The sequence below is a fragment of the Martes martes genome (genome assembly GCF_963455335.1).
Source record: "Martes martes genome assembly, chromosome: 13".
Taxonomy (NCBI): domain Eukaryota; kingdom Metazoa; phylum Chordata; class Mammalia; order Carnivora; family Mustelidae; genus Martes; species Martes martes.
In genome coordinates this window covers 62,565,187-62,590,831 of record NC_137901.1, presented here as the reverse complement: position 1 = coordinate 62,590,831, position 25,645 = coordinate 62,565,187, and the positions used below count along the sequence as shown (strand labels likewise).

The 25,645-nt window shown below is 57.0% G+C and overlaps 2 protein-coding genes across 4 annotated transcripts; both read left to right on the top strand.

Moving 5' to 3' along the window:
• Positions 1-15,309: 15,309 nt before the first annotated feature.
• SEPTIN5 (septin 5) lies at positions 15,310-24,116 on the top strand (the record flags this gene model as incomplete). Of its 3 annotated transcripts, XM_080822154.1 has the most annotated exons (12): positions 15,417-15,459; positions 15,596-15,606; positions 20,085-20,181; positions 20,289-20,375; positions 20,627-20,750; positions 20,838-20,972; positions 21,152-21,269; positions 21,390-21,491; positions 22,279-22,375; positions 22,475-22,610; positions 22,848-22,950; positions 23,061-24,116. In XM_080822154.1, 12 exons carry the CDS (start codon positions 15,417-15,419, stop codon positions 23,115-23,117), a joined length of 1,110 nt encoding a protein of 369 aa, XP_080678280.1. In that variant the 3' UTR covers positions 23,118-24,116. The 3 variants fall into 3 exon arrangements, with proteins under 3 accessions (XP_080678279.1, XP_080678280.1, XP_080678278.1); XM_080822153.1 differs by lacking the exon at positions 15,596-15,606 and having other exon boundaries at positions 15,310-15,459; XM_080822152.1 differs by lacking the exons at positions 15,417-15,459; positions 15,596-15,606 and adding an exon at positions 19,010-19,437.
• Positions 24,117-24,377: 261 nt separating this feature from the next.
• On the top strand, positions 24,378-25,247 carry GP1BB (glycoprotein Ib platelet subunit beta; the record flags this gene model as incomplete). Its single annotated transcript, XM_080821613.1, has 2 exons — positions 24,378-24,387; positions 24,628-25,247. The coding sequence occupies 2 exons, from the start codon at positions 24,378-24,380 to the stop codon at positions 25,245-25,247; spliced, it is 630 nt and encodes a 209-aa protein (XP_080677739.1).
• Between the last annotated feature and the right edge of the window lie 398 nt (positions 25,248-25,645).

The window sequence follows — 25,645 nt, the reverse complement described above, 5'->3', positions numbered from 1 at the left end:
CCCATTGGTTCTGTGTACTGTGCCTGTTATGTGACACAGGGAAGCCTGTGAACCAGATGGGCATGGGGGCCTGCTCTCAGGAGTTTGGTTCATGTGAGAGGGACACTAACACATAAATGAAAAACCATGTGTGCCTGAGAGAGAGAAGCAGTGGGGTGCCAAGGATGAGCCGTCCATCAGGCAAGGCCAGTGGGCTGAGATGGCAGTGAAGAGAGCCAGCTTCCAGGAGACAAGAATGAGCAAAGGCCCTGAGGTGGGATGGAACTCAGCCTGAGGAAAGGGGTGGGGGGAATGGTGGAGCCAGGGAGACAGCCTGAGGGGGCGGGGTGGGGGTGGTCCCCAGACTGTCCCCCTTACTCCTGGATTAGACCCAAGAACCTGGGGTGTTTGCTGAAGGGAGTGCAGCCACTTTGGGATGGGTTACGCTGCTTGAACTTCTGTCAACAGTGGTTTCTTAGGGATCCCCTTGGATCTGTGAGCTGGGAAGGGGACTCATCTGTGCAGAAAAAAAAACTGAGATAGTCTGAGATTCTTCGGGCCCTGGGGATGTCGACGCCTTAGAAAGAGTCAGTGGAACCTAGCCCGGTGTCCTCCCCCTGGCCAGCTAGGACAGCGCCAGTCCTGTCCTCGGCAGTCATCGAGAAGGCAGCCGCCAGCATGGAATGTGCCCTCTCACTCAGCGCCTCTCCTGGAGCCCAAGTTGGCGGCATTCAGCTTCGCCGTCCTCCACGTGAACCCTGGCCAATGCAAACACGTGGGTGTGGGGTTTCTGCCTGAGTCAGGGTAGTGCAGCCTCAGGCTGGGGTTTTAGCACCGCCCCGAGGCCCACCTGGCCACCCACCACCCCAGCTTTCCTGCTCTGTCCCGAGTCCCGTCTCCCACCCACCCTGCAGCTCTCTGCTCCTGGAACACATCCCTCGTGGGGTCCAGACCCCCATACTCAGCACACTGTCTCAGAGGCACATCAGGGACACACTTTCTCCCACGTCTCCTCTCCCACCACATCTGTGGCCGTCGTCCCTGACTGCATGGCTTGGATGGGCCACTCCTCTTCACCGTCCTGCCCTTGTCCTGTGGGCCTCCATTGTAATGCACCTGGACAGACACGTCTCCCTGCCACCCACTTCAGTCCATCCCCACACTGCTGGCCAGAGACAGATCAATATAGATTATCCAGTCTGTGGAACAGAGAGAGAAAAGATTGATCCACAAACAGGATGAGATTTTACTGATTGTATTTTTCAAAGATGGCCATGACAATGTCGTCCACCCTACATGTGCTTCTGGACCCTTGAGACCCCCCTTGAATGTAAGTGGTCTCATACTGTCCTACAGACAATAGATGACAAGAGAAGTGACGCCGCACAGCTTCTGAGGCTGGTTCTTAAAAGACAAGGCAGCGTCTGCCTTGGTGCCAGAGTACTTGTGCTTAGAGCCTTGAGATCACCATGCTTTCAGGGTCCAGGCTAGTCCCCCTTCAGAGATTGATATAAAGAAGAAAAAATGAAAAGATGGGATTGGGAGGGAGACAAACCATAAAAGACTCAATCTCAAGAAACAGACTGAGGGTTGCGGGGGGGAAGGGGGACGGGAGAGGGTGGTGGGGAAATGGACATTGGGGAGGGTATGTGCTATGATGAGTGCTGTGAAATGTGTAAACCAGACGATTCACAGACCTGTACCCCTGGGGATAAAAATACATTATATGTTTATTAAAATAAAAAATTAAAAAAAAAATTAAAAAAAAAGAAGCCCTGAGATTTCATGGAAAGAGAGATGTCCAGCCAGCTGCTCTAACTCCAGACATTCTCTGCCTGAAATCATAGGAACTACCCAGCTAAGCCCTCCTGAATTTCTGACCCATAGAATCCATGATAGATAACAAAATGTCTAAATTAATGTTTTAAGTCACTAAGTTTTGAATTGGCACACAGTTACAGATAATCATTTCAGAATAGGATCAAGAATCCAGAAAAGGATCTACAACATATGTCCAAAATCTTGATTTTCATCAATGGTGCCATGGCAATTCAGTAGGGAATGCCAAAGTTTTTCAGTAAATTGTGCCAGGACTATTAGATAAGCTGAGGGGGAGGGTACAGAATGAACTTTGACTCTCACTTAACACTATACACAAAAATTAATTCAGGATGGATCATAGTCTTAAACATAACAGTGAAACCATAAAATTTCTAGAAGAAACAGAAGAGAATATATTTGTGACCTTGGAATAAGCAGGCAAAGATTTCATGGAGAGAGAGAATAAAAGCATGAAATACTAAAAAAATGGGATAGATTAAACTCTATTAAAATTATAAACATTTATTTCTCAAAACACCATTAAGAAGATGAAAATCATGTCATTGTCCGGAAAAAAATATTTGCAGTGAACCTATCTGACACTAAACTTGTAGCCCAATAGATTTTTTAAAAACCTACAAATCAATAATAAAAAGATAATCCAATTTTAAAATGGGCAAAAGATTTGAATAAACACTTCACAAAAGAAGACCTATAAATGGCCAACAAGCACTGAAGAAACATTCAGAATCACTAGCCATCAAGGAAATACAAATGAAAACTGCAATGAGATACCCCTATAAAACCATTAGAATAGCTGAGATAGGGGTGCCTGGGTGGCTCAGTGGGTTAAGCCTCTGCCTTCGGCTCAGGTCATGATCTCAGAGTCCTGGTATCAAGCCCCACATCAGGCTCTCTGCTCTGCAGGGAGCCTGCTTCCCCTCTCTCTCTCTACCTGCCTCTCTGTCTACTTAAGATCTCTTTCTCTGTCAAATAAATAAAATCTTAAAAAAAAAAAAAAGAATAGCCGATATAAAAGACTGACCCTTATACGTGTTGACTAGGATACAGAACAGCTGGAATTCTCCTATACTACTGGTGGAAGTAAAATGCTACCACCCTTGTGGAAGCAGCTGACAGTTTCTTATAACATTATACATATACCTATGTGATTCAGCCATTCTACTCCTAACTATGTACCCAAGAGGAAGCAAAATATATGTCCAAACACATATGTTCATAGCAGCTGTATTTGTAATAGCCTAAAACAGGAAACAACCCAAATGCCCATCAACAGTGAGTGAATAAACAAGTTGTGGCATACTTATACAAGGGAATATTACTCAGCAGTAAAAAACGATGACCTATTGATACACTTAGGAACATGCACGAATCCCAAAATAATTATGCTGAGTTAAAAGTCAGAGTTTTCCAAAGTACATGTTGTATATATACATGAAGTTCTAAAATAGGCAAAATTATTCTTCAGTGATGGAAAGCAGATCACCAGTTATATAGGACTGGGGCTTGTGTGATGGTGGTGGGAATTAACTGGGAAGAGGCACAGAAAACTTTATTGGATAATGAAAATGGGGTCTTGATTGGGGTTTTGGTAACATGGCTCTATATATTTGATAATATTTGTTAATTGAGTGTTTAAGATCTGGGCATTTCACTGCATATACCTCAATAAAATAATTTAGAACAAAACAAAACAAAAAAATGAAATGCCCAATCTGTGTTAAGTGGATTAAAATAACAATTCTAGTTCCTTTGCCTTTCCACGTAAACTTTAGAATAATCTTGTCCATATCTACAAAAAATCTTGCAGGAATTTTGATTTTTTTAAAATTTTGATATATACTGATAGGACGAGCAACTTTATATCGAAATTAGGAGAACTGACATCTTTACAACATTGAGTTCTCCAATCCATGAACATGGTATGTCACTCCTTCTATTTAGATCTTCTTTAATTTCTTTCATCAGCATTCTGTTGTCTCCACATGTAAATTTAGATGTAAGTATTTCATTTTTTTTGGAAGATTGTTCATAGTATTGTATTTATAATCTTGGTTTCCATGTGTTCATTGCTGGTATATAGAAGTACAATTGATTTTTATATATTGATCTTGTACTATGCAACCTTGCTGAAATGAGAAGAAACAGTCTACCTTATTAATATATAACATACAGTGTGTGTGTGTGTGTGTGTGTGTGTGTGTGTATTCTATGGCTACAGTTATTGAAACTATATATTAGCAGAGGGATAGACACACAGATCAGTGAAACAGGGTAGGGTACCCCCCAGAAATAGATCCACATAACCCAAACTGATTTTGAACAAAAGTTCAAAAGCAACTCAATGAAGAAAGGATGAAGCAAACATTGTTGGAGCAATTGGACATCCATAGGCAAATAAGACACTCAACTTGAATCTTGCACCTTATATAAAAAATACTTCAAAATAAAATTTTGAGCTTAAGTTTAAAATTACAACTATAAAATTGTTAGAAAAAAATAAAACAGGAGAAAATCTTTGGATCTATGACCAGACAACAAATTCTTAGGCTTGACCCCAAAAGCGCAAGCCATAAAAAGAAAAAAATTATTAATTGGACTCCATCAAAATTAAAAACTTTTGCTCTGCAAAAGACCGCTTGTTAAAAGGATGGAAAGTGGAGGGCACCTGGGTTGCTGAGTCGTTAAGCCTCTGCCTTTGGCTCAGGTCATGACTCCAGGGTTCTGGGATCAAGCCCCACATCGAGCTCCCTGCTCAGCAGGAAGCCTGCTTCTCCCTCTCTCACTCCCCCTGCTTGTGCTCCTGATCTCACCATGTCTCTCTCTGTCAAATAAATAAATAAAGTCTTTTATATAAAAAAAAATATGAAAAGACAACCTATATAGATGGGGACAAAATATTCACAAATGACATATCCAATGAAGGACTAGTATAAAGAATTCTCAAAATTCAACAGTAAAAAACAAACAAAAAATAACCAATCTGATTAGAACATGGGCAAAAGACATGAATAGACATTTCACTAAGGAAGATATGCAAATGGCAAATAAGCCCACAAAAAAGCACATCATTAGCCATGAGGGAAATGCGAAGCAAAACCACAGTGAGATGTCATTACACATGTTAAGAAAAAAAAAAAGGGAAAAAGTGACAGTACCAAGTGCTGGTGAGAATGCAGAAAACGGAATCATTCCTACATGACTGGTGGAAATGGAAAATGGTTCGACCACTCTAGGAAACAGTTTGGCAGTTTCTTAAAAACCTAAACATGCAATTATCCTAGGACTGCCCTCCTGGGCATTTCTCCCAGAGAAATGAAAACTATTCACACAAAGACCTATACAAGAATGTTCCCAGCAGCTGTATTTGTAATATCTAGAAACTGAAACAACTCAGACATCCTTCAACAGGTGAACGACTCAAGAAAAATTGGTACGTCCATACCGTGGACTACTACTCAGCAGTAAAAAAGGAAGGAGCTACTTACACACACAGCAACCCGGATTAGTCCCCAGATAATTATGCCAAGTGAAAAAAGCCAATGTTCAAATGCCAAATACTACATGATCCCATTAATATGACTTTCATAAAATGACGTTATACAGATGTGGTTTCCCAGGGATTAAAGGGGGTGCACTGTGATATATAATATTGTTTTGCAAGATGTTAAAATTGGGGAAACTAGGTGAATGAGATCTTGCTGTATTGTTTCTTCCAATTCCATTTCAAAATAACAAGTTTAATTCAGGAAAATGTATAAATTCTGATGACTGGCTTACTCATATAGCCATCCTGGGAGGCAGGGGAGAGCAGAGCAAATCCATGTGAGGACATACACATGGCCAGTGCTGCCCGAGGCTCCCCTGGGCCCCCAGTGTGCCCTTGGGTCCCTAACCCTAACCCTAACCCTAGCCCCGCAGGGGAGGGACCCAAGGCTGAGACATCCTGCAGACAGCCTTTGTCTGTCCCATACCTCATATCCACGGCATCCATGTGCTTCTGTCTTTCATCGGAGTCTCAAAAAGCATCAGCTATCAAGAACATTCTCTAAGCCAGGGACAAGGCCAGGCAGCCACGCAGCTATAGTTCTATGAGTGAGCTGGCACCACTGTCCCATTCTCTGCCCCCATCTCCCCTCTGGAATCACCCTGAGCTATAGGCTATATATGGAAAAACCTAGAACACCACCCGTCACCACTCTGGCATCAAGATCACTGCTGGCGGCCTCTTTCCATTTTTGGTGTCCCCCCACTCCTTGTCACAGTTGTCTCCTCTCTGGGGTTCCAGGAGGCCCTGCCCACATCCATCCCCCAAATAGGGTCCCTTGTCACGTCCTGGTGTCTGACAAAATCCGAAGCCCAGGCCTCTCTGTCTGTGAAGGTCCCTTTCCCTGACTCTCCCACTCAGATCCTGCTGAGGACATTTGCTGTGTCCCAACTCCTGGGAGTGCTGGGAATGCAAGAGGGAACAGAGGAGGGGCTCCCGGTCAAGACTGGGGGTACCCAGATGAATGTCCAGGAAAGAGGCATGGAAAGACTCTTGCCAAATGAGGGGAGAGGAAGAAGGCCAGAGACAGTGCCCAGGCTCAGCATGGCAGGAGGGGTGTGGCCTGACATTAGGCCATATGGATAGAAGCCAGGTTGTCGTGGTCCTCAGAAAGTCTTTGAAAGTGGCCCCAGGCTCATGCTGGACACAGGAAGGAAGGTCCCCAGAAGGCTGAGCGTGCAGGCCAGGGTGGCAAGCCTGGGATGAGGTGGGTCTCAGGAATCTCCAGCTCCTGTCTCTGGCTGGCTCCTCCTTGGAGAAACATTAGTTCGGTTCTTTGCCCGTTTTGGAATTACGTTGCCTTTTTGTTTTTGTCAGTCTCTGGATTTTTTTGGTTTTTGTGTTTTTGTGGGTTTTTTTTTTTTTTGCCATTTGGATTTTTTAAAATTATCTTTTTAAATACTGTACAGTGAAAAATAAATACGCCTTCTCATCCACCAGACAAGGTTGTTTTCTCCTCCCCTGAGGGACCTTGTCACCCCCCTCTATACACACCCCTGGTTCTTCTCCAAAACCTTCCCCATGCCTCCTACCCTCTTATACCCTTACTATCCCCATCTTCCACAGTGATGAGGACCCAGAAATGGGGGGTGCATGATGGGAGGAGGGATAGCAGGGGAGCCCTCTGAACTGTCAAACATGGGTGGGTCAAGGAGCACCCCACACCAGCAGGTGGAGGATGGGTGTTCAGAGAGATCGGGGCATTTAGAGGGTAAAAGCACACCTCGTCTGATGGGAAGGAGAGAGACTCCCCTCACCTGGGCGGACAAGAGGGAGGGGGTAGGACCCTGTTACCCACCGTTCCATTACCTCCTTGAGGTTGAGGGGGGACCCAAGCTGCTGTGCCACCTCCCTCCCCCCCAGATGAGAGCAGCTCCAGCACAAGTCAGCGGGGCCTGTGAGGGCCATGGTGTTGGGCAGCAAGCGAGATGGAGAAGGGAAGGATGTGGGCTAGAGGTTTTATGAAATCCAGTTCACCAAACTACCCAACTCCAGGCGGGGGCGGAGAGCTCCCCATTCTCTGAGGGGCCCTTAGGAAGCTTGCTGACAGTCGCCCTTCTGTCCTGAAAGAGAGTCCTCTGAGGGTTTGGTGCATTCCGGGGCTGGGGAGTGGGGGGTACTGCTGGCAGCTCTGAGACTCTGCTCGGGAGATATGGTCAGCCACAGTCACTGGCTGGCGGTCTCCACGAATGGAACCATCAGTCCAGTTCCCACAGTTACAGCTGCAGCGGCTCTGTTTTTGGATGCAGGGGTCTTGACTCATCTTCCAGGCCATTCTTTGTCATGCTGGGCCCATCAGATTCCAGGCCTCCATCCATGACAGTCCTGTCCTCATCTGTGCGGTGTCTGGCACTTGACAGGGGCAGGGGGGTGGGGAGGGGTTCCCCAGGGTCTGAATCAGCTGGGGGCTCTGGCTCAGATGTGTCCAGCAGGTTGTAGAGATTACTGTCTGGATCTTTCCAGCACTGAGCTGATAGATAAAGCAGTGTATCTCGTGGTGGGCCAGGGGGCTGGTGGGGGTCCCCTATCCCAGCCCCCAGTCAGCTGCCTCCAGTTTTCTCCGCCCCCCCTGCCGGTTGGGATCTGGGTTCCTCCCTCTTCTCTGATTTGTTTCAGAAGCTATGGATGGGTCTGAGCTCCCTGCCCTGCTCCCCACCCAAAGCTGCCCCCATAGTTTCCTGTAGTGTGGAGGGAGGAGGAGGAACCCCGCCCACTCCCAGGAGGGCCAAAGCCCAGCCTGATCTAAGCTGCTCCACCTCCTGCAGGGACCGGAGAGATGGCATTCCAGCAGGACCTGGGTGTGGCTGATACTCTTCTGGGTGCCCGTGAACATGAACAGAACCAGCCCCTCCTCCTCAGGGTTCTTCTTATCATCATCACCCTCGCAAACCCTCACCACACCAGATTTGTCCACGCTCTCCAGTCTGCCGGTGTACGGAACTTGAGGCAGGCCTGCTCCAGACCTCAGGATGGCTGGTCCTGCGGCCTGGGGCAGGGCTTCTGAGGCCTCAGAGGTGCTCTAGTTGGACCCCTGGTTAAGCCAGTGTCTGTTATGGGAGTGTGGACCCCCACCCTGGGCAGGGTCTCTGGCAGAGCTTTTCACACTGCCTTGGCAGCAGGGTCCACCCCCAGCATGCTGGTCCTGCTCCCAGAAGCTTGCAAGTGGGGAGACCTACCCAGCAACACCCTTGCAAATGCATGTTTTCATCCCCAGCTCTACAGACGTCCCTGCTCTCCTGGACCCTGATTTGGCCAGCATCTGCCCAGGACCCCTCAGCCCTGCTCCAGGTGGCCCTCGGGCCTTTGTGCTCAACCTTCATGGCCTATGGCCTCCCCCCTGGCCTGTGGGTAGCATCCTCTGGGAGCCTCTGGTGTGTTGACCCCTACATTGTGAAACCCCAGAGAAAGAGGTTGGCAGCCACCACTTTGTCCTACCTGTGCCATACAGCCGGGCAGGGCTGGTGGCTACTGTGGAGGCAAGAGGCACCCTCTACCTGCAGCCCACAGCTGCTTGGGAAGTTCCAGAGGGAGGACCAGTTTAACACATCAGCAGTGTGTCCTGCCAAGGAGGCCACCTGTGCCTTCTCACCAGGCGACGGCATGAGGCAGGGCTCACTCTAGGACATGCCAGCACCTGTGGGTGGTTGGGAAGTGTCATGACTGCAAAAATGAGCCTTTGGCAAGAGCTTGAGGGAGGGGAGTGAGTCCGAGTGATTCCTTTTTCCTAGGGGTCCCACTTCCCAGATCCAACACTGAAACGCACCCTGGTGATGCTTCTTTGGTCCGAACCCCGGCCAGAAGCATTGATGCTTTGCGGCCAAGCCCCATGCTTCCCAGGTGCCATTCAGAGCCACTGGTGATGTCTTGGGGGTCTCCTTTCCTGCAAAAGCTGCCCAAGCTCAGGGGCTCCATCTCTGACTGCTCTTCCATCTCAAGAAGACCCTGATGGTGGTTCCCATCTGCCTTGGAGGAGCTCCCAGGCTTCATTTTAAAGATTATTTGGAGGGGCGCCTGGGTGGCTCAGTTGGTTAAGCACCTGCCTTTGGCTCAGGTCATGATCCCAGAGTCCTGGGATCGGCCCCTGCGTCGGGCTTCTTGGAACCTGCTTCTCCCCCTTCCTCTGCACCTCCCTACTGCTTGTGTGCTCTCTCTGTCTCACTATCTCTGTCAAATAAATAATAAAACCTTAAAAAAGAAAGGAAAAGAAAAGAAAGAACTTTTGGAACGGGGAAGAAGCAGACACCAACTTCAGCACAGAACATCCTGCCGGGGAACATAGACCTTCTTGCACGCATTATCAAGGCTGTGTCTAGCTGGCCACAGACCTTAGACATTTGGCCTCATCCAGTGGAAGGAGTGTGGAGGCCTCCTGGTGTATGGCGGCTGGTCTGTCTCCCACCGACCGAGCCCCCCCTTGAGGGCAGCACAAGGCTCTGGCCTACCGTGGGTGTGCAAAGAATACCCAGTGGGGCTGGCCACCTGGGAGCAGAGAGGAGGCAGGGAGAGCCCTTGTCTTCACCCTGGAGGAAGGAGCCGGTGCCCACCCAGGCCTCAGGGATGATAGCTCCTTTAACTCCCTACCAATGCCCAACCCTGCCTCCCACCTCAATGGTATGCTAGCATAGGCATAATCCACAGCCTGCGACCAGCACAAGGGGTGGGAGGAGAATCTGAATCCTTGTCTTCGCCCAGCTGTGTCCAGTCACCAGAGACCTTGGAAACCAGGTGACTGACGCCCGTTCTGAGGGCACTATTGTCTGCTTTCTTGCCTGGGTGTGATAGGCAGTGTACTTGCACCACTGACCAGCCACACCCTCCCTGGGAGGGCAGGGGGTGCCATGGCCCTGTGGCCAGCATGCAAGGGGTAGGTGCTATGGACCAGGCTTGTGCCAAGGCCAGTAAGGGACATGGCCTGCATGGCTGGGTGGCAGGGTCCGAAGTCCTCCCTGCATCCTGTTTATCCTGGGGGGATTTCCTGATCTGTCCCGGCCAAATGCTCACATGGCTGACCCAGGAACTCGGTGCGGGGGGAAGCCGGAGCCAGCCTTTGGAATCCCAACACTTGGCCTTCTCTGGCAGGAAAGGCAGGTCACAGGGAAAGGGCGGGAAGCTTCCCTACTTTGCCAGGCTGCTCCGGGTACCTGCGCTCCGGCCCCACACTCTGTCTTTCACAAGGGATCTTAACAATGCTTGGATGCCTCTGGGAGAGTCTCCATATTGGCACATTTCACATCTCTACCTTATGCTTCTCCCGAGATCTCAGGGCTGCAGCAAGGACAGAGCCTCAGAGGTGCTAAGAAGCTTTGGAGCAGGTCTCGTCTTCTCTTGACCCCTGCTTGTATACCTTTGGAGGGCCCCTTTGGAGGACATGGTCAGACATCTCTTCTGTACTGAGTCACACTGCACTCTGGGTCCTGTTGGTCCTGCTCCTGCCCTGAGCTGCGCTCCACGACCTCCCCCAGAACACTTCAGAGGGCTATGTTTCATCAGATGTGGCTGGAAGTCCACGCCGCCCCCCACAGACCCTTGCCAGGGGGAGAGGCCGTCACCCGCTGCTCTGGGTCCCCAGGTCCCCATGCTGGCTCACTGCCTCAGAGCACAGGCGCCCTTTGTAGCCCTCCGCCAGCTGCCCAGTGAATGGGCAACTCGGTGTGGACCGTGGCTCTGCCCCACTTGGAACTCTGCTCTGTCCCCTGCCACACACAGGCCGCTTTAATGGGGCTGGGCAGCACCCTCCTGGAAGGGGCAGCTGCTGTGGACTCGGCTGTGATTGGCGAGGAAGACGGGCGTGTGTCATGACCCCCTTACAGTTTTCTAACAAGGAGATCAAGAAAAGCCTTCTCCAGCAGCTCCTCACTGCACACACATTTCCCTATGAGACAGCCACCCCCAGAACTCCAGGGGCCCACGCACTCCACTCAGGCAGGCGGTAGGGGCTGGGGACAATGCGTGAGGCTCCGAGGCCTGGGCCCCCCCAGGGTCGGGGGGCCGGGGATGAGCTGTCCAAGCAGCAGACACACAGAGGCACAAGCTGTGGGATGTACACGCAAGAGTGGGGCAACACTGATGGGGAGCCCCGGGGGCTAGGGGTAGTTTCCGGTCTTCTCATGGGGCTGGCTGAGCCAGAGCAGCGGGACCAGCAAGGACCGGGGTGTGGAGGCAGTGCCCACCAGCAGACAGAGGCAGGGGGCAGGAGGGCATCTGGTCACCAAGCTAGTGGAGTTTAGGGTCAGACTGGGGGCTGGTCAGAGGGCAGGGCTGGAGGCAGGTCACCCTTCTTTACTGGAATGAGGCCTGGACCAGGAGTTCCAGCTGTGTGGTCTCACCACATTGTGAAGCTCTGCTTCTGGTCTGTGGGGGGGGCCACAACACCCCTCCCTATCAGGCATTGGGGCTGCCCCAAAGAGAGCCATGTAGGTAGGGGGAGGGTGACCAGAGTCAGGGAGGGGAGAATGAACTCACCTTCCAGCAGATCAGGGAACCATCCTCTGAAACCAGGACTCTCAGACTGCCTCAGGAGGGGAGGAAGCCCTTGTTTGACCTTGGCCTGAAGCCAGGTTCAAGGTCCCAGCATTGCACAGGGAGGAGCGAGCACCTCGGGAAAGTGACATGGCACGTTGGGGTACAGTCCCCCAAGCCAGAAGCTGGAGGACACTGCACATAAGTGTCCAGGACAGTGTGGCCGGAGGGAAGGGGGCAGGCGGGGCTGGATGTGGAAGCTGGCAGAGCAGGTTGGGAGAAGAGGCAGCGAGATGAAGTGAGAAGAGCCCTGAGCAGAGCACCACCCACTGGCCAGAGCAGAAGGTCCTTAAGCAGGTTTTTACTTAACTTGATCTTGGCTTCCTCTGCCAACTGCTCCCATACTCAGCGACAAATCCTTGGGAGTGACTTGGGAGTGTGTCACCTGACACAAACCTCTGAACCCTGGCACCTGCCTTGCTTGCCACCCACTTGTCTTTGCGTGGATGTCACCATCCTCGAGGTCTACTGTGAGGCCATCTTCCATCCCGTGTGACCACACTGACACCCACAAGTTTGTGGAAAGGAGGAGGGAAACACAGCATGGGGTTGAACGCAGCCTCTTAACTAAAAGAAAAAAATTTTTTCTGGAAAGCATCAAGCTATTTGTAGCCCAAGTTGGTTGAACAGATTTTTCTGGATGTAACTTATTTTTTCACTCATTAACTTCTTTTCCTTATGAATTAAAAAGTAGCATTTTCCCCCACCCAGGAGTGTCTTATTTACTTCTCTTTGAACCACAGCCAGCAGTTTTTCCGCCTGTTGGGGAAGCAGGCTCAGAGCCTACTCAGCAAGGCCACAGCCCCTTACCTAGGTTAATGCAGTGGGTCCAAGCCAGCCCCTGTTACTCCCGCCCCCTCCCATGTCACCCATCCCCCTCAGGGCTGCATTGATTGATCAGCAGGAGCCCGGTGAGGGTTTCGCTCGGGCCGTCCCATTGGCAGTATCCAGGCTAGAGAAATGGAAGGAGGACTTAACGCTGTCCCATCTAAAAGAACTGGAGCCACACCCCACCAGCACCTTCCAGTCCTGGCTTCTGAAATGTCCCAGGCAGATATTCTGCCTGTCAGTCAATGGGTCCTGCCACGCTGGGGTCTCTCAACTAGACAGGGGACAGCTCCAGTATGTCTGTTTGGGGCTATCTGCTGGACTCGGTCCTGGGTGACCACAGCCCCAGAGCAAGGAGTAAAGCCTCCCCCTCCCCCTTCCAGGCCAGCAGCTTCTGGTAGGCATTTCACAGAAGGCATTGACCCAGGCCTGCCCTTGACAACTTTTGCTTTCAGGGAATGGGTCTGGTCTCCTTTCCATCAGCTGCACACTGCTCCACTGCTCCACGGCTCCACTCCAGACCTAAGACACTGGTCCCCAACCCCGCAGCATTTCTGCATGGACGCTTTTGGAGTGCACTTACTTTAAGACATGTTTATGCAGTACACCTTGTCCTTGTTGTCTCCCATCTCCAGAACTGTTGCAAAGCCCATGATTCTTCTACATGTGCACCTCCCACCCTCTGCCCAAGCTATGCCCTTGACCTGCAGCCCACTCCCCTCAAGGCCTGGCCCAGGGCTGTCTGGAGCCCCAAGGGGGCCCTTCGCAGAGACACATCTGCCTTATCGAGGACAGGTTCCCGCCTCCTCCTTTGTACCCACAAGCCCAGGCTTGTATGGGTCAGTTCATGCTAAATGTCCAAGTGTCAGTTTTCACCAACTGAACCATTTTTGCAAAGCTCCATGCCCCCTGAGATGGGGTTCCCACTGAGCCTGTCGGAGCTGATGAAGCCTCAGAAGTCCTGTCTATCACTTGGAGTGCCCCCTCCCCATCCCATTCCTTTATCCACAATTCCAAATTCCCCCAAAGCTCTGAAACCTAAAGGTGTTCAAAACTCTGTAACAAAGCCAGCCTTGAGCTGATGTGCAGCTCTGTATTATGGCCTTTGCTTATTCCAGTTTGTGTGAATGACCACGGTTCACTACAAATGCCTTAATGTGTTCATGAGGTGTAGTCACAGGTTCCAATGAGATCTCATGTAATGTGCAAGATATATGACAAATTCTGAATTCCAAGCACATCTGGCCCTGAGGCTTTGGATGAGGGCTCGGATCGGTGGAGTGTCTCCACACGGGTCAAGTTCTGGAGCAGGTGGGTGTCCCAGTAGAGGGGAAATGGGCTTTTGCCACAGAATCTGGCAGAACAATGATGGCTTTTTCATTTACTGGGCAAAGAGCTCTGTGCTAGGTGCCGGGGGTTCAGAGATGGAGGAGCCCATGGACCAGCGGACCAACCAAGGGGCACACAAGGGGCTGGGGAGAGAGGAAGGTTTCCTGCGTGAAGAGGGTGCAGCAGCCATCTCCTTCTAAGGGGGCCTTCGCCAAGGGAGATGGTGACCACAGGCCAAGCTGTCTCTTTCTATGGGACTGAATGCTCCAGATGTGCCACTTGGCGGCATTTCAGGGAAGCTAAAGGTACTATCACACTTGGGAGTGTGATAGTAACAGAAGACAGGAGGCACTCATGCTTGTGAATCCTGCTAAGTCAGCAAAGGTCTGGGACCTCAGCTTCCTCATCTGCAAATGGGGTGCAGGCCCTGACCCTGCCTTCAGTCCCCCTAACTGCCCTCTAGTACAGAAGTCTGGGATCTCCCTGCCCCCCCCCTTCTCGGGGCTGGGGGCAGGTCTGGCCGTGGATCGGCAGAGCAGAAGGTACAGGGCTGGGGAGGGGAGTGGGAAGGCAGGCATGCTGGAGGTCAGGCCATGTCCTGTCCTAGATGTCAGCTCAGTCACTCTTCAGAAATAATCCCAGAAAATAAGCCAGGAAAAGAGAAGAGGGACCACTGTCCAGAGGCTTGGCCTTTGCAGCTTGCCCAGGTATGTCTCCTTCCAGAGCAGGTGTGCTCAGCGCTGAGTGCAGCAGGGCAGGTGGGGCGCTGGCCCTTCGCCGGGCATCCGACCTTCCATGCGGTGACCATCACCTTTCCTGCTGCGGCCAGGAGCAGGACTCCCCTGGCCAACATCTCCCACGTCCATGGTGAGGTGAGGAGGGGCTGACAGGAGGCCGCAGCACCCGGGGTGGGGGAGGGGGAGGGCAGGCGTTGTGGAAGAGCCACACGGAGGTTAGGTCAGAGGCCGAGGCGAGGACCGGGGTCCCCGGAGAACGAAGCAGGCGGCGTCCAGGCCTGTGCACGGGAGACGCGAGGTGGGGCTGGAGTCGGGCAGCCGCCACGCGGTGGGCGGGGGCAGCGCGGGCGTCGCCGGGTTCCCGGGGCGCTGGCGGGCGGCTGGAGGCGAGGGCGTAGCCGGGAGGCGGCGGGCTCGGGGGCCTTTGGGGGGCGCCTGGGTCCCCGCCCCCGCCGGCCGAGCCGGGTCGCGCGTGGGCGCGGCGGGCGCCGATTGGCTGGCGGGCGCGCGGGCGGGGCGGGCGGCGGCGGCGCGGAGGGGCCGGTCACCCCGCAGCCTGGCCTCGGCCTCCGCCGCTCATCGCCGCGCCCCGCCCGCGCGCCCGCCGCCGCCCCGTCCCCCCGCCGGCGGCCACCATGAGCACAGGCCTGCGGTACAAGAGCAAGCTGGCGACCCCAGGTGAGCCCGGCGCCTGCCCGCGCACCCGCGCGCGCCTTTGTCCCCACCGCACGCCCGCCTGCCTCTCACGGTGTCTTTCCTCTCTCTTCCGCCCGCCGGCCGGGACGCGGACCCTGACCCGACCCCGACCCTGCAGAGGACAAGCAGGTACGTGCGCGCCGCCGCACCCCCCTCCCCCCGCCCCCGGCCTACTGTCACCCATTGTGGCACCGACGCTGCCGGCGCCCAGGCACGACCCCGCCCCCGCCGGCCGTCATCCCTCCGTGTCGCGATAACCGATAACCGATGGTCAGCTGGGGGCAGTGCCGCCGCGCCCGGGGCTAGGAAGGGGAGCATTGGGCGCCAGGCCGCTGGGGGCCTGGCCCTTGACCCTTACAGCATGGGCACCCCTCCCAGCCTGGGGGGATGGGCCCGGTGTCCCTCTTCCACTGATCCAGCTCCAGCATATCCTCCCTGACCTGGCCTTGGGCCTCGTGCTGGGGGTCCTGAGTGATGGCACAGACACAGCAGGCCACAGGCTTGGGGAGGGGTCTGTGTCCATCAGCCAGCACCTAGAACCTGAGCAGCCCCACCCCACTCTTGTGCATCTTTTGCCTTTTCTTCCCCACACACCAATTTGAGTGGGCTGATCTGTGGCCAGGCCTCCTCCCCAGACTGGGAGCCTCCAGAGCCTGGTCTGAGTCATGCCTGTGTCCAGCACCGGTCTTCCAACCTAGTGGGTACAAATAGGCTTGTGGCTTTCCAAAGGGGCTAGCCTGGTCCCTGTCCTATGGGAACACAGGGCCCGACAGGAGGCTGACCTGGGCACCCACTGTGAAACCCAGCGGAGGCTGGGGTTCAACAGAGCTGGGATACCCTGAGAGTGGGGTAGGGGTGGGGTAACCAGGTGGGCAGGGGGCTCTGGGGGCAGCCCTGATGGGGCCTGTCTGGCTTGAGCTCAGTCACATTTGGGGGATTTTCTGGACCCAACTCTGCCCCCACGTAGCCTTGGCTGCTCTCGTCAGGGATAGGGATTTACACAGTGGGTAGATGCTGGGTGGAACCCTGGAATCCTGGCCCAGGGTGCGGTGGCAGCCCCGGGAGAGACCCAGCAGGTGGGGTGAGGGCCGGGAGTCACCGGCTACCAGCTCCCAGTCTCCTGGCAGGGACGCACCCAACCCCAGGAGAGGTGAGGCTCTTGGGGAGGGGCCCTTCAACCTCACCCTGCTGGCAAGGGCTGCTTCAGGGAGCCGGAGCCAGGAGCTGCCTTCCTATCAAAGCAGGTCAGACAATGCCTGAGATGCAGGGACACATGCTGTCAGGCTATTGTTTGAGGGAGAAAGAGACAAGGACTGGAAGATGAGCCCCCACACCTTTTGGGGGGCCTGCAGGCACTTGGAGTCACTGGGCCCAGCAGCTGCTGCCCAGTACCACACAGGGACCCCCTCCTGCAGAGGCATGAACCCCTTCAGGCCTGTGTATGCCCATCCTACGAGGTCAGTTAGGAGGCTGCCTCGCCCATCCACTAGGACCAAGAGAGAGGGCACCATGCAGGTGGAAGGGGGAGCCCCGGGAGCAAAGCCAGGGAGCCAGGTGTTGGGGCGGGCTCTCTGAGGATCTGGGGGGAGCTGGAAGCATGTGGCAGTTTCACTGTTAGCATTATTGGTGCTACTGAGTCAGTCTATCTGCACTGGGAAAGAGGGTTGGGGGGAGTTCTGGTGACCCTCTGCCCCCATCCTCTGACCCCCACCGGCTCTCAGGCAGCGATGGTGCTCTGTTGGCTCTGGCGGCTGCTTCCAGAGCTGACTCCAGTGATTCTAAGAATGGAAATGCCTCGAGAGTCTCAGGCACCAGGAGGAGGTGGGCGCAGCTGTGTCTATGGCTCAGGAAGCCCTGAGGAGTATTTGTTGTACTTCGTGGGCCAGAGAGAGGGGGTGGCAGGGTCCCTTCCTTAGAGCTCCCCCAGGGAGTCCACAGGCCCTATTGGGGTGAGTTCAGGTGTTGGGGCAGGCAGGTTGGGAGCTGAGAGTGAGACTCTTACCCTCCTGACTTGGGCCTCCCCAGAGGCTCTGCCTTACCAATGGGGAAATTGAGGCAATCTGAAAGTTACAAGCTCCATTGGCCATGGGGCTGTGGGGTGCTGAGGTTCCTTCTCAGCCTGAGGCCCATACCCAGGAGTGTCTACCTTGGAGATGCCCTGAGCCTGAGATGCCAACCTGTCTGGGTGGGGGCTAGGCTGAGGGGCTGTGTCTACAATGGGCCTGCTGGTGGAGGCTGGGTGGGACTTGGGCCAGACCCCTCCTGCAGGTTAGCATGGCAGAGGCCTGGGGCCAGTTTGGAGGCTCTTTCAGGGCAAGGACTGAGGGCCCCTCTGGGAGAGCTGAGGGAGGTGCCCTGTGGCTTCCCCCCTCCTCTCCTCTGCATGAAAGACTCTCCTGTTCCCAGCTGTGGACCCATCCCTCCTCCCCAGGTGCCAGGCCCCAGAGCAGTGTCATGAGCCTAGACAGATGGACAAAGGCCCCTCAACCAGGGTTGCCAAGAAGGAAGGACCAGGGTGGGGAAGAGCTGGGGGGGGGGGGGATGGGCTTCTCCCCACTGACGCACAGCCCAAGGAGTATGTTTTTTCGTGTTGCAGCTCCTTTCCAAGCCTCCCTCTGCCCAGCTGGCACTGGCTGGTTCAGATTCTGGTGGGGTCCTGGAGGAAAGGGTGAGAGAGGGTCTGGTAGCTCGGGCGATGCCTGTGGTCTCTGGGGTGGTCACAGAAGGTGAGAGTTACACTGGCTGGAGCTCTCCAGTCCCCCTAGGCCTTGTCCTGTGGGTCAGAGCAGGGGAGGAAGCTCAGAGGGAGCCGCATACCGGGGCAGGGGTAAGTTTACTCCACATACACCCCCACCTTTGCTCGCAGGAGTGGTCTGGGGGCCGTTGTGGCCAGTGCTGGCTGGAGCTTCCAAGTTTCCAGAGGTAGTGTGGGTAGGCCTCTAGCGCTCTAACTAACCCCCATCCCCCACTTTAAGCTTCTATAAACGGGATGGGGGGGTGGGGGGTTGGGATTGTTGTCCAGGCTGGGGAAGTGGGCTCTGCCCCCTCCAAGTTCCCACGCGTCTGGGGAGGTCATGCCAGTCAAGAACACCCCTGCCCCCCCCCGCGCGCGCGCGCACACACGGGAGGAAGGAGGGAGCAGTGCAGGGAGGGGTGTGGCTGTGGGTAGTTGGGGCGCCGTGACACCTCCAGGAGGTTTCCGGGCCAATTCTGCGAGGAGAGAAGGAATGAGGGGGCCGGTTCCCGCGTGGGTGAGCCTGGGTACCGGGAGCGAGTCCCCCACCCCCGGCGCCCTCTGGCGGGCAGAAGCCGCGCTGCACCTGGGGGGGTCCCGGACGCGGGGCGGCCACAACCGCCCCCCCACCCGGGCCGTTGGGTGGGCCCCGGCTTCCCCCACCCGCCCACTCGGGTGGTCGCGACGCCGGGACAGAGGCCTCAGGTCTGACAGCGGGACTCCGCCCCCCCGCCTATGCGCGCCTGTGCTCGGCCCTGCCCTCCGCAGCAGCTTTCCGGTGGCTCCGCCTGCGGCCCAATTTCCAGGCGACTGTTTCCCAGCGACCGCACGGGTGGGGCGGTCCTGTCCCCCCACCCCCAGCCAGCGCCGGCGAGGCCCCGCCTCTGGTTCGGGTGCGGGAGCGGGGCCTGCCTGTGGCTGCGACGCCGCGGGCGGCTCGGGGTGGTCGACAGAGGCACAGGCATGGCACGCACGGCCTCCGGGGTCGGCGGCACCCCGGGTGGGCCACGTCCCTTCTCTGGGCCTCACTTCCCGCGTCTGTAAAACGGGGGCGAGAACCGGCCTTCAAGGCAGTACCGCGCGTAAGTCCCTCCTGTAAGCCCGGCCCCCGGGGGCCTGACCGGGTCTGAGGTGCGGACGCCGCGATGGACTCGCTGGCAGCGCCCCAGGACCGCCTGGTGGAGCAGCTGTTGTCGCCGCGGACCCAGGCCCAGAGGCGGCTCAAGGTGTGTGTGGAGAGGGGAGTGGAATGTGGGTCAACGTGTGTGCGCCCTCCAGGGCCCGTCCCGAGAGCTCTGGGACGTGACAGGGACCGGCAGGGCCAGGGTCCGCCGGGGTGGGCACTGGGACCCCGCGGGCGGGGGAGTCTCGGTGCCGCTGTCTATAAATAGCCCCTGCTCCGCCTCAGTAGCAGCAGCCAGCCACCCCCGCGGCTGGATCAAGGCCAAATGGGGCCTCCCACCCCCGGTACACTCAGGACGGTGAGTATTGAGGCCAGGGGGCTTCTCCGGTCTGTGAAGGACCTTGGATGTGTCTGAGGGATCTTGGTCCTGGCTCCCTCTTCCCACCACCCAAGGGAGAGCACAGCCTGGGCCTGCCGCAGCCAGACATCCTAAACTCCACACACACAGACACATTGTCAGGTCCCTGCAGAGCCCCTCGCTGAGGCTGGGCAAGGATGCCTGCCACCCTCTTACCTGCCTTTCCACCATCAGACCTTCGCCCACAGGCCCTCACCCCATTTGTGCCATTGAAACTCCCCACCAGGGGACTCTGCCCTCTGCTGCCTCCATGTCTGAGCCAGGTAGGGAATGGGGCATCAGACTGCCCTAGGCACTCCAGCATGCCCTTGACCTGCCCTGCCGGCCCCCAGGATATCGACAAGCAGTACGTGGGCTTCGCCACACTGCCCAATCAGGTGCACCGGAAGTCTGTGAAGAAGGGCTTTGATTTCACGCTCATGGTGGCCGGTGAGTGGGCTGGACTCCCAGGCAGGGGGGCTTGGGCCATTAGCCAGCCAGGCTCTGTCGTAGGGACCTCAGACTTAACCCAACTCTTCCACTACACCTGCTGGCAGGTGAGTCGGGCCTGGGGAAGTCCACACTGGTCCACAGCCTCTTCCTGACCGACTTGTACAAGGACCGGAAGCTGCTCAGTGCCGAGGGTGAGTGGGCCCTGCTTCCCCATCCCCTGCTGCGTGACCCCTCAGAGGGTTCCCTCCCAGATCCGGACCCTGCTCCTCCCTTCTCACAGCATGGATCTCCTGTTCAGGGTCCAGGAGGAGTGGCCCAGATCACAGTCAGGCCAAGGCGCAAATATGAGAATGAATGAGAACAAGGGTCCTGGCTGCCCAGTGGGGGTGGGGACTGGGAGATGGAGAGACACCCCCCCAAGACCATGCCCCGACCCCCGCAGAGCGCATCAGCCAGACTGTAGAGATCCTGAAGCACACAGTGGACATTGAGGAGAAGGGCGTGAAGCTGAAGCTCACCATTGTGGACACGCCAGGCTTCGGGGATGCTGTCAACAACTCGGAATGGTGAGCAGAGCCCGGCCGGGGGACAGTCTCCGCCTAGGCTGGCCCAGCCTCCCCTCTGGTCTCACAGACCCTCCTGTCCCCCTGCAGCTGGAAGCCCATCACTGACTACGTGGACCAGCAGTTCGAGCAGTATTTCCGCGACGAGAGCGGCCTCAACCGCAAGAACATCCAAGACAACCGCGTGCACTGCTGTCTGTACTTCATCTCCCCTTTCGGCCACGGGTGCGTGAGCGGCCTTGGAACGGGCTCCCACTTCCACAGAGCACCACGGCTCTACCAGCCACTGCCTGTCCCCTGGCAGTGCGCTCACAAGCCTGCCCACCCTGAGCCCATCCCAGCCTCTCTCCGGGCCCCCCACCACCCCCGCTCTGCCCCTCACCAGCCCTGGCTACTCTCTGCAGCCTGCGGCCTGTGGATGTGGGTTTCATGAAGGCCCTGCACGAGAAGGTGAACATTGTGCCCCTCATCGCCAAAGCCGACTGCCTGGTCCCTGGCGAGATACGAAAGCTGAAGGAGCGGGTGAGCCTTGGACTAGGTCTTTGGGATGGACACCAGCCACCGTGCTGATCATGGGTACCAACGTGGCTGTCCCTGGGTACTGGGACAGCCTCAGGTCTGACAGCCCTTGCCCCACCACAGATCCGGGAGGAGATTGACAAGTTCGGCATCCACGTGTACCAGTTCCCGGAGTGTGACTCCGACGAGGACGAGGACTTTAAGCAGCAAGATCGGGAACTGAAGGTGAGCAGCCTGGGGTGGCAGAGGAGGGAACCGAAGGTCAGTTTACATGGAGCCAAGCATCCAGGTCCAACCCAGTGGACAGGAGTCCTTTGTCTGGGCAAAAGAGCCCCTTCACCTGGGGCTGAGGTGGGTACAGTCCCCCGTGTCCCCACTGGCTTGTGTGGTTTGGGTCCCATGTGGTTCATGTGTCCTGGGGCACTTGCCAGGACCCAAAGGCACAGTGCTGACTAGGCCTCCACTCTGACCCTACTCCTCAGTCTTCTTCCAAGGGGTCACCAGCAGAAGGGTCTGGCCCAGAGCCCTGTGGTCCCAAGCCTACTCATGCCCTGGCCCCCAGAATTCTGAGCTCCAGAAGGTGCCTATAGCTTTGGGTGACCCAGGATCTAGAGTGGCGAGACAAGACATAGGATAGTCGGCCACTGGGCCAGGAGCAGAGTGGGCCTCTAGGCCCCAGCCAAAGTCAGCATCACCAACAGGAGGCCGGGGCTCAGCTCTGGGGAGGGATGGCAAAGGTAGCTAGATGGAGCAGTTCCTGATGGGGGGTGGTGTCAGAAGGGGACAATGTGCCTGGTGGCACACGCCTGGCAAGGGCCCCTGGGGTAGAAGCGGTGCCAGGCTCTGGCTTCCGAAAAGCCAAAAGAGGTGGGCAACTCCAGGATCCTTATGGGGAGAGCCTGTTGGTAATGCTGGAGGTGCCAACAGGGTACGGTGTGCCCAGGCCCGTCTTCAGCCACTAACCCCACACTCACACTAACTGGGCGAGAGCCCATGTGCCTGCCCTCCCCAGGAGAGTGCGCCCTTCGCGGTTATCGGCAGCAACACAGTGGTGGAGGCCAAGGGGCAGCGGGTCCGGGGGCGACTGTACCCCTGGGGAATCGTGGAGGGTGAGTTCAGGAGTGGGGCACCGCCTAGGGGGTGGGAAGGCTCCCCCCCACCACCACCAGGGCCTGCACCCACCCCCGCTACCCACTTCCGCCCCACAGTGGAAAACCAGGCGCATTGCGACTTCGTGAAGCTGCGTAACATGCTTATCCGCACGCACATGCATGACCTCAAGGACGTGACATGCGACGTGCACTATGAAAACTATCGCGCACACTGCATCCAGCAGATGACCAGGTGCGCAGTCCTGACCCCCGACCGCATCATGCGCCCCACGACCCCCAGCCACGTTTCCTTAACAGAGGGCTGGTCCCTGCTGCCCACCCAGACCTGCTCTTGGCCCCCCCGGCTCCCTCATAGCTCCCTCCGCCCACCGTGCATCTTGTCCTCCCAGAGCCAATGGGAGCTCAGAGGGGGAGGGCCTTCCTAGTGCTGGGTGTCAGACAAACTCCCGCCCTCTGGTCTACCCCACAGCAAACTGACCCAGGACAGCCGCATGGAGAGCCCCATCCCCATCCTGCCACTGCCTACGCCTGACGCAGAGACAGAAAAGCTCATCAGGATGAAGGATGAGGAGGTGACGAGGGCCCCAGGGGAGGAGCAGGGGCTGGGGGTGGGGCGGGGCGGGACCAGGCCCCTCCTCCTCGTTTCTCACTCCATCCTCCACTCTTCCTGCCTCCCCTCCAGCTGAGGCGCATGCAGGAGATGCTGCAGAAAATGAAGCAGCAAATGCAGGACCAGTGACCCCCAGCCCAGCCCCACATCGCCATGGATAGACTGCCAGTTTCCAGGCTGGCCCTTCCCATTCCTGGACCCCAACTGGCCTGGACTCAACCCTGGAATCATCTGGAGCTGCAACAGACTTGGGCACAACCCCAGTCCTAGAGTGACCCAGACCAGGACTGTTCCCAGCTGTTCCTGACCTGACCCAGAGACGCGGGGTCACAGCCCCCAGCCAACCCTAATTTATTCTCAGTATCAGTCCCTCCCCTCATTTGCATCTGCTTCCAAGAGGCCTGAGAGCAGCCCCCCACCACAGCTGGCCCCCTGTGGCCTTGGGGGAGAAGCTGCTAGGTTGGGGCATGGCTTTTAAGATCAACCCCTGCCCTAGAAGGCCATGAACTCCAACTCCAGGCCCTACTCAGGTGGGTGGGTAAAACAAGGCAGAAGAGGGGATCAGATCCCCAGCATCCCGGGCCTAGTTCCCTACCCCGGTGCCACAGAGTGGATGCGGGAGCCCTCCTGTGCCCACTCCCTTGGGCCACCCAGCTTAAGCTGAGACCTCACTTTGTGCCGAGGTGGGCCAGGTCTTTCCTTACCTCCTCACCCCCTCACCGGGTAACTCAGTGGGCGGGTTGGGCAACAGAAGCACTCATGATCCCTCCAGACCAAAGGAGGGCAGCTGGCTGCAGGCAAGGATTTCATGGGGCTGGTGGGGCTGGGACTCCTGTGATCGCCCATACTCCTCACCCATGGCTGTGGCCTGGCCTGAGGGCTCTAGGAGTAATGGGTGGTGGTGGGTGACCCAGTAACCCCCTATGCCTGCCTAGACTGCCATTCCCTGCCTGTGGCCGGAGGTCCCTTCTCCCCAGCAGCACTGTTGCCCTGAGTTCCCTAGCCCACCCCTCCCAACCCCCAACCCCCAGCATGATACCTTCCCCCCAAACCCCATTCTCCAGTTTTGTTCAGTTGTGAATGCCACGTCCTGTCCTGGTGACAGGAAAACAATGTTGGTGAAGTCGCAGCGGTGTCAGAGTGATCCATGCACCCCTGGGAGGTTGTGAGGGGGCGGAAGCCTTGGCGGCCTGCGGGCCCTGGTGATAGCGCTCTATCTGGGGCCACAGAGCCTGTCCCCTCGGCTTCCAGGTTATTTCTGGCGGATGGCTGCGCTGTGGTCGGTTTGGTGGGGGATCTGAGGCCTGGCAGGGGTGGGGCAGCCTTATCGCTTGGCTCTCCTGCCCAGGCTTCGCGGTCCAGAGCAAGCCGGGTCACCATCCTCTCGCCATGGGCTTCGGTGAGTCTGGGGTCAGGCAGGGCCCCGGCTGCGCTCCTTGAGCAGAGTCGGGCTGGGAGGCGCTGCCGTAGGGAGATTTGGGTGGGACTCCGAGGGGACCTCTAGCCAGCGCACGAGATGATGGGGGTGGAGAGGCTTGCGGGCAAGGCTCTCGGGACCTCTGGGGCTGGAGCCTGGCCCGGCGCCCCGGGGTGCACAGGGACCCGCCCAAGAGCCCCACAGGCCTCCAGGCTCACTAAGGCGCTTCCCTTCCAGGGCCGCGCGGGGCGCTGAGCCTGCTGCTCCTGCTGCTAGCGCCGCCCAGCCGCCTGGCCGCGGGCTGCCCCGCGCCGTGTGACTGCGCGGGGACTCGCGTGGATTGCGGGCGCCGCGGGCTGACGTGGGCCTCGCTGCCCGCCGCCTTCCCGCTGGACACGACCGAACTGGTGCTGACGGGCAACAATCTGACGGCGCTGCCGCCGGGACTGCTGGACGCGCTGCCCGTGCTGCGTCTCGCGCACCTGGGGGCCAATCCCTGGCGCTGCGATTGCCACCTGGTGCCGCTGCGCGCCTGGCTGGCCGGACGACCCGAGCGCGCGCCCTACCGCGACCTGCGCTGCGCCGCGCCCCCCGCTCTGCGCGGCCGCCTGCTGCCCTACCTGGCGGAGGACGAGCTGCGCGCCGCCTGTGCGCTGGGCGCGCTCTGCCGGGGGGCGCTGGGGGCGCAGCTCCTGCTGCTCGGCCTTGGGCTGCTGCACGCGCTGCTGCTGCTGCTGCTGCTGTGCCGCCTGCGCCGGCTGCGCGCCCGCGCCCGCGCCGCGCACCCGTTGTCGCTGACCGCCCCGCTGGTGGCGGAGCCCGCGGGAGCCCGCGAGTCCTGAGAGGAGCCCCGAGAAGCGCTGAGCGACGCGGGCGCGCCGACCCGACAGAGTCCATCCCGGGGGGCCCTCGCTCTGACCCGGACGAGTCTCGTCCTCCGCCTGGGCAGGATTTCCAAGACCACGCCAACCCCTGCAGGCCCCTGGCCGAGGGCGCGCCCCACCGCCGCGTGCCCGCCGCTAGCCCGGGCCGCTGAAGCAGGTCAAGGGCGGTGGGAAGCTGCAGTCCAGCCCCCGGCGAGGTCCCCCACGCCAAACTCCAGCGCAGAATAAACCCTTCTCCCTATCTGACTGGTCTCTGTGCCCTACCACCCGGAAATTCCTCTGCGCAAACCGCAGGAACAGCCTTGGGATTCTCCTCAAGGGGACGCATCCCTTCTTCACCCACCCAGAATAACTGC